Source organism: Medicago sativa, chromosome 4 (assembly GCF_051527215.1).
Source record: "Medicago sativa cultivar Bolivia chromosome 4, Bolivia_mono, whole genome shotgun sequence".
Lineage (NCBI taxonomy): Eukaryota > Viridiplantae > Streptophyta > Magnoliopsida > Fabales > Fabaceae > Medicago > Medicago sativa.
The window spans coordinates 85,779,218-85,787,584 of record NC_140752.1 but is presented as its reverse complement, the minus strand read 5'-3'; the positions used below and the strand labels follow the sequence as shown (position 1 = coordinate 85,787,584).

At 27.5% G+C, this 8,367-nt stretch overlaps 1 protein-coding gene across 1 annotated transcript; it reads right to left on the bottom strand.

Annotated features, from left to right (window-relative positions):
• Nucleotides 1-4,740: 4,740 nt before the first annotated feature.
• On the bottom strand, nt 4,741-5,999 carry LOC146933079 (heavy metal-associated isoprenylated plant protein 7-like). Its single transcript, XM_085707808.1, has 4 exons — nt 5,994-5,999; nt 5,686-5,904; nt 5,509-5,596; nt 4,741-5,331 (listed from the first exon to the last, which is right to left on the bottom strand). The coding sequence occupies exons 1-4, from the start codon at nt 5,997-5,999 to the stop codon at nt 5,219-5,221; spliced, it is 426 nt and encodes a 141-aa protein (XP_085563934.1). The 3' UTR covers nt 4,741-5,218.
• Between the last annotated feature and the right edge of the window lie 2,368 nt (nt 6,000-8,367).

The following is an 8,367-nucleotide window of genomic DNA, read 5'->3' as shown; positions in this document are numbered from 1 at the left end:
CACTACTTACTTTTGTCTGTCTTCTTTAACGACTGAACGGGTATTCTAAATTTTCAATACTTTAAAAATAAAAATAAAAATTGCATCATCCAATTATTTCATTCTAAAAGTATTTTACTTGTGTACTCCCTCCGTCCCGGAATAACTGACCCATTTTTTAAAAAAAAGTGTCCCAAAAAAACTGACTCATTTCAATTTTCAATACAACTTTCATCATTCCCAATACAATATAACACTAAATAATACTTTTATCATTTCCAATACAATATATTCCACTTTTCCCTTTATTTATACACTTTTCTTAATCTGTGTGAAAAACTAAAGTAGGTCAATTATACCGGGACGGAGGGAGTAGTTAGCAGTGAAATTAAACTTTTAGTACTAATTTTTGCATAAAATAAAAAATATTAGGAAATTAAGTTTATCAATTTGATTTCCTTAAAAAAAAGTTAATCCATTTAAGCTAACATAATTATTTAACCATTTGATTTATTCCATATGATTTTTCCCTCGTGATTTTTCATACCAGTGAACTCAAATTTTCACGACGCATATGGAGTGTCAATTCAAAACAAAGACATCCCATACCGGTGCCAATGCACAGCGCCATTCGGTCCCATTTAAATAATTTATTTGTATAAGTAGTATTAATTATTGTTTTTACCTAAAACGAGATAGTATAATCTTCTCATTTGCAATACTAATAAATACACATTAATACTAGTCGGCGTTCAAAGTTCAAACAGGGTGAACACACGTGAAATGAAAGCACTCAACCAAGTCTTGGTGGCCCGCAAATTATCCCGGTAATCTCGGTTGGAAAAGCTTTTCTTAATTAAAAAACTTTTTTTTTGGTAGTGTTTCTTAATTAAAAAACTAAAATAAAAGATGACAATTTGGTTTAATTGCGAGGGTTTTGTTTTAAAAAAATAATATTGGAGACGAAGGAAATTATTATTAATTGAAGTGTTGTTAAGAATTATTTTATAAATGTACTATACGACAATTTATTCAAAAAAAAAGTCTTATAAGAGCATTTCTAATGAAAGTTGTTTTGTCCAATATTATTAGTTGCTCAAATTGAAGAAGAAATTGGAGGGTTTGCTATTGAAATGTAAGGCTTCTACCATCTCTCTATCGGATAAATTGTGTGTTCTATTGTATATTTTGATTCAACTTCGTTCATCATATTTTAAAAAGATGTTATTATTGAAATGTAATAATGTAAATGTATTCTTCAAAAAATAATGTAAATTTATTAATCGGATTCCTTTAATATTTTTTTAAGAGTTATTCAATTGAAATGAATGAATGTTTATTACTCCCTCCGTTTCAAAATGAGTGTCGCTTTAGCCAAAAAAATTTGTTTCAAAATGAGTGTCGCTTTCAGTTTCCAATGCAATAATAACTTTTTCTTTTCAATTGTACCCTCCAATTAATACTCTGCACACTACTTCCAAAGTATTACTTTTAAAACTAACCAATAGTTAATAAGGATAATTTGGTAAAATAACTATTCTCTTTCTCTTAATCATTGCATTTCTTAATATGTGTGCAAACACCTAAAACGACACTCATTTTAAAACGGAGGGAGTAGATATTAACATAAAAAAAAAATGATGAATTAGTGATGTGTATGGGTAAGGTCATTTATACTATCTCTTAGTAAGAGTACTATTAAAGATGCTTCAAGAGGGGTGTGGTTATGGTGCATAAGGAGATCCTTATGCACCGTGCATAATTGCTTTCTACACCCAACATAATTGCTTTCTACACCTCAAGTGAAAGCTTAATTCTAATAAGTAGAGGTGTCAATAGAGCCCCAAATTTCAAAGCCCACTTAAAAAAGCTTCCACCAAGCCCACTAAATTAAAGCCCCATATTATAATTTTTTTCTTAACAATTTATTTATGCAAAATAGGTTATTCGAAATAGTTTATTTATGCAAAACAACTTATTAGAATGATTTTTTAAAAACCGCTTATTCAAAACAACTTATTTATGCAAAACAGCTTATTCCGATCTCATTTTAAAAAGCAACTTATTCAAAACAGCTTATTGATGCAAAACAGCTTATTCGAAACAACTTATTAGGATCACTTTTTTTAAAACCGCTTATTCAAAACAACTTATTTATGCAAAACAACTTATTTGTGCAAAACAGCTTGTTTATACAAAACAGCTTATTCCGATTTCATTTTAAAAAACAACTTATACAAAACAACTTATTTATGCAAAACAACATATTTATGCAAAACAACTTATTCAAAACAGCTTATTTATGCAAAACAGCTTATTCGAAACAACTTATTTATACAAAACAACTTATTTGTGCAAAACAACTTATTTATACAAAACAACTTATTCCGATTTCATTTTAAAAAACAACTTATTCAAAACAACTTATTTATGCAAAACAACATATTTATGCAAAACAACTTATTCAAAACAGCTTATTTATGCAAAACAACTTATTTATACAAAATAGCTTATTTGTGCAAAACAACTTAATCAAAACAACTTATTTATACAAAACAGCTTATTTGTGCAAAACAGCTTATTTATACAAAACAACTTATTCCGATTTCATTTTAAAAAACAACTTATTCAAAACAACTTATTTATGCAAAACAACATATTTAAGCAAAAACAACTTATTCAAAACAGCTTATTTATGCAAAACAGCTTATTCGAAACAACTTATTTATACAAAATAGCTTATTTGTGCAAAACAGCTTATTCAAAACAACTTGTTTATACAAAACAGCTTATTTATACAAAACAGCTTATTCCGATTTCATTTTAAAAAACAACTTATTCAAAACAACTTATATATGCAAAACAACATATTTATGCAAAACAACTTATTCAAAACAGCTTATTTATGCAAAACAGCTTATTCGAAACAACTTATTTATACAAAATAGCTTATTTGTGCAAAACAGCTTATTCAAAACAACTTATTTATACAAAACAACTTATTTGTGTAAAACAGCTTATTCAAAACAACTTATTTATACAAAACAACTTATTCCGATTTCATTTTAAAAAATAACTTATTCAAAACAACTTATTTATGCAAAACAACATATTTATGCAAAAACAACTTATTCAAAACAGCTTATTTATGCAAAACAGCTTATTTGAAACAACTTATTTATACAAAATAGCTTATTTGTGCAAAACAGCTTAATCAAAACAACTTATTTATACAAAACAGCTTATTTGTGCAAAACAGCTTATTTATACAAAACAGCTTATTCCGATTTCATTTTAAAAAACAACTTATTCAAAACAACTTATATATGCAAAACAACATATTTACGCAAAACAACTTATTCAAAACAGCTTATTTATGTAAAACAGCTTATTCGAAACAGCTTATTTATACAAAATAGCTTATTTGTGCAAAACAGCTTATTCCAAACAACTTATTTATACAAAACAACTTATTTGTACAAAACAGCTTATTTATACAAAACAGCTTATTCCGATTTCATTTTAAAAAACAACTTATTCAAAACAACTTATATATGCAAAACAACATATTTATGCAAAACAACTTATTCAAAACAGCTTATTTATGCAAAACAGCTTATTCGAAACAACTTATTTATACAAAATAGCTTATTTGTGCAAAACAGCTTATTCAAAACAACTTATTTATACAAAACAGCTTATTTGTGCAAAACAGCTTATTCAAAACAGCTTATTTATACAAAACAGCTTATTCGAAACAACTTATTTATATAAAATAGCTTATTTGTGCAAAACAGCTTATTCAAAACAACTTATTTATACAAAACAGCTTGTTTGTGCAAAACAGCTATTTTGCACAAAATAAGCTGTTTTGAATAAGCTTTTTATGAGTTAGAGAGAGAAATGAGTATGTATTATGAGTTTCTTTACTGGAACGTTGTTTAACATGTTATACACTGAAATTATTACTGAAACCATAATTATGGTTTAATGGTTCTGATAATCATGTATGTGAAACCAAGATAAATGTGTAATGATTTTTAATAAGATTATTATTGTTAGATGGTTTTGAATAATGATGATTAAGATGTTATACACTGAAATTATTACTGAAACCATAATTATGGTTTAATGGTTTTGATAGTCTTCTATGAGAAACCAAAATAATTGTCTAATGGTTTTGCTAAGGCTATGGTTTCTGTGAGTTGGTTTCAAAACCATTTTGCTGTGGAAATGGTTTCCGTGAGTTGTACTCCAAAACCATTTTGCAGTGAAAATGGTTTCCGTGAGTTAGACTCCAAAACCATTTTGCAGTGAAAATGGTTTCCGTGAGTTAGACTCTAAAACCATTTTGCAATGAAAATGGTTTCCGTGAGTAATGCTAACAGCAGATCCGAACCAGATTGATCATAAACAACACAATTCATCACAACATTCTCAATAATTCATCAAATCTGAATTCCAGCTTATACCAACAGATTTCACATCGAATCATTTCCCAATTCCAGTGAAAATGGTTTTGTAATAAAAAAATTGTGATAAACATTTAAATCATTATTAAGTAACCACTTAATAGTACACACTTATAACCTAATGTGAATTAATCAATAAGTAACCACTTTTTTTGTAAAGCCTCGTCATCTCTCTTTTATTTCTTACGTTGTAAAACGAATTTCTGACTTTGTCTAAATATAATCGCGCTTTAATGGTTTTAATAGACTTGTATGTGAAAGAAAAATAATTGTCAAATGCTAAATAAAATAAAAGAATAGTGAAAATTATTATTGACAAATGATTTTAAATAAAAACTATTACTGAAACCATAAGTGTGGTTTAATGGTTTTGATAGTGTTCTACACGAAACCAAACTAATTGTTTAATGGTTTTGCTATGGGTATGGTTTCTGTGAGTTGTACTCCAAAACCATTTTGCTGTGGAAATGGTTTATGTGAGTTGTACTCCAAAACCATTAGATGTACTTAATGGTTTTCTTTGATCCAACATGGTGCATATCACAATCAAAAATAAAAAACATATGGAATTTTCTAACCATAACAGAACATTTTCAAAACCATCAGATTCAAGCACCAACTTTGAATTCTTAGCAACAGAATCACAATTCTCAGAAAAATTCCCAATTTGATTTCGACAATTTCTCAAACCAAGTCCATCATCAATTTTCCTAAATTCAAATCAATCCCTAATCCCTCCAACTCATTACTCCCAATTCTCCTCCTCTTCAACGTCGTCCTTTCACAATCAACGTCGTCCTTTTTCTTCCAAAAATCAAGAATGCAAAGGAACTTGAAAATCTCCAGCAAACTTCATCACCAAACCAATCAAACCCATCATCTATATGTAACCAAAATTGAAAATCATAGCAAGATTCGAATTCAAACACAAAATTATCGGTAGTAACAGTTGACAAATTCCTGAAAGGATGGGACCTGAGAATTGAACCAAAACAAGTGAATGAAATAAAAGTGAAGAAAATATGAATTTCAATCAAAACAGAACACAGTAACATACCTTTGATTTTCTCAATGCGTCTCTTGATTTCTTGTGAACAAGCTTCACAATACATGTGAACTTTCAGAATCACTATCATAACCTTAGGCTGCACCATATAATAAAATAAAAAATGATAAAAATGATCCATCACAGATTTAGATAAATTTAAAAAGAAAAAAAAAATAATTAATTTACCTCTCCAGCTTTCTTTTCTTCCTCTGGCTTAGGTTTCTCTTTCTCTTCAATTTTTTTCTCTTGTTCTGAAGGTGGTTTTGGGATCGGAGAAAGAAGCTCAACTTGTCTATGACTCTTCCTCTGAACTCTTTCAAGAACCTTCAATGGATCCGCTTTTTCTCCTTTAGCAACAACCTTGTGAGATTTGCAATCAATAACCACATCTTCATAATTATAAATCTACACAATTTCACGCATAGCGTTCCGCAATTCAAAATCGAAATCTCTACAAGTTCACAATCACGCAAACTTGTCACGAATTACAATACACGCATACCTCAGAAGAATAGGGATGATCTGCAATTCCGTTTGGGATCGGCGACCTAGGAATCGAATAAGTTGTTTGTGCAAAATAGCTTATTTTGTGCAAAATAGCTGTTTTGCACAAATAAGCTGTTTTGTATAAATAAGTTGTTTTGAATAAGCTGTTTTGCACAAATAAGCAATTTTGTATAAATAAGTTGTTTCGAATAAGCAGTTTTGTATAAATAAGCTGTTTAGCACAAATACGCTGTTTTGTATAAATAAGTTGTTTCGAATAAGCTGTTTTGCATAAATAAACTGTTTTGAATAAGTTGTTTTGCATAAATATGTTGTTTTGCATAAATAAGTTGTTTTGAATAAGTTGTTTTTAAAATGAAATTGGAATAAGCTGTTTTGAATAAGCTGTTTTGCACAAATAAGCTGTTTTGTATAAATAAGTTGTTTTGAATAAGCTGTTTTGCACAAATAAGCTCTTTTGTATAAATAAGTTGTTTCGAATAAGTTGTTTTGCATAAATAAGTTGTTTTGAATAAGTTGTTTTGCATAAATATGTTGTTTTGCATAAATGAGTTGTTTTGAATAAGTTGTTTTTTAAAATGAAATCGGAATAAGTTGTTTTGTATAAATAAGCTGTTTTGAATAAGCTGTTTTGCACAAATAAGCTGTTTTGTATAAATAAGTTGTTTTGAATAAGTTGTTTTTGCACAAATAAGCTATTTTGTATAAATAAGTTGTTTCGAATAAGCTGTTTTGCATAAATAAGCTGTTTTGAATAAGTTGTTTTGCATAAATATGTTGTTTTGCATAAATAAGCTGTTTTGAATAAGCTGTTTTGAACAAATAAGATGTTTTGCATAAATAAGCTGTTTTGAATAAGCGGTTTTAAAAAAAGTGATCCTAATAAGTTGTTTCGAATAAGCTGTTTTGCATAAATAAGCTATTTTGAATAAGTTGGTTTTTAAAATTAATCGGAATAAGCTGTTTTGTATAAATAAGTTGTTTTGAATAAGCTGTTTTGCACAAATAAGCTGTTTTGTATAAATAAGTTGTTTTGAATAAGCTGTTTAGCACAAATAAGCTGTTTTGTATAAATAAGTTGTTTCAAATAAGCTGTTTTGCATAAATAAGCTGTTTTGAATAAGTTGTTTTGCATAAATATGTTGTTTTGCATAAATAAGTTGTTTTGAATAAGTTGTTTTTTAAAATGAAATCGGAATAAGTTGTTTTGTATAAATAAGCTGTTTTGAATAAGCTGTTTTGCACAAATAAGCTATTTTGTATAAATAAGTTGTTTTGCACAAATAAGCTATTTTGTATAAATAAGTTGTTTCGAATAAGCTGTTTTGCATAAATAAGCTGTTTTGAATAAGTTGTTTTGTATAAATATGTTGTTTTGCATAAATAAGTTGTTTTGAATAAGTTGTTTTTTAAAATGAAATCGGAATAAGCTGTTTTGTATAAATAAGCTGTTTTGAATAAGCTGTTTTGAACAAATAAGCTGTTTTGCATAAATAAGCTGTTTTGAATAAGCGGTTTTAAAAAAAGTGATCCTAATAAGTTGTTTCGAATAAGCTATTTTGAATAAGTTGGTTTTTAAAATTAATCGGAATAAGTTGTTTTGTATAAATAAGTTGTTTTGAATAAGCTGTTTTGCACAAATAATCTGTTTTGTATAAATAAGTTGTTTTGAATAAGCTGTTTTGTATAAATAAGTTGTTTCAAATAAGCTGTTTTGCATAAATAAGCTGTTTTGAATAAATTGTTTTCCATAAATATGTTGTTTTGCATAAATAAGTTGTTTTGAATAAGTTGTTTTTTAAAATGAAATCGGAATAAGTTGTTTTGTATAAATAAGCTGTTTTGAATAAGCTGTTTTGCACAAATAAGCTATTTTGTATAAATAAGTTGTTTTGCACAAATAAGCTATTTTGTATAAATAAGTTGTTTCGAATAAGCTGTTTTGCATAAATAAGCTGTTTTGAATAAGTTGTTTTGCATAAATATGCTGTTTTGCATAAATAAGTTGTTTTGAATAAGTTGTTTTTTAAAATGAAATCGGAATAAGCTGTTTTGTATAAATAAGCTGTTTTGAATAAGCTGTTTTGAACAAATAAGCTGTTTTGCATAAATAAGCTGTTTTGAATAAGCGGTTTTAAAAAAAGTGATCCTAATAAGTTGTTTCGAATAAGCTGTTTTGCATAAATAAGCTATTTTGAATAAGTTGGTTTTTAAAATTAATCGGAATAAGCTGTTTTGCATAAATAAGTTGTTTTGAATAAGCGGTTTTTAAAAAATCATTCTAATAAGTTGTTTTGCATAAATAAACTATTTCGAATAAGCTATTTTGCATAAATAAATTGTTAAGAAAAAAATTATAAT

Bases quoted from the DNA above. Each gene is read 5' to 3' on its own strand.
- LOC146933079 (XM_085707808.1), bottom strand. The intron at 5,597-5,685 runs GTAAATTAATTA...TATATGGTGCAG, and splicing joins AAGAAAAGAAAGCTGGAGAG to CCTAAGGTTATGATAGTGAT. The intron at 5,332-5,508 runs GTATGTTACTGT...GGTTACATATAG, and splicing joins ACGCATTGAGAAAATCAAAG to ATGATGGGTTTGATTGGTTT.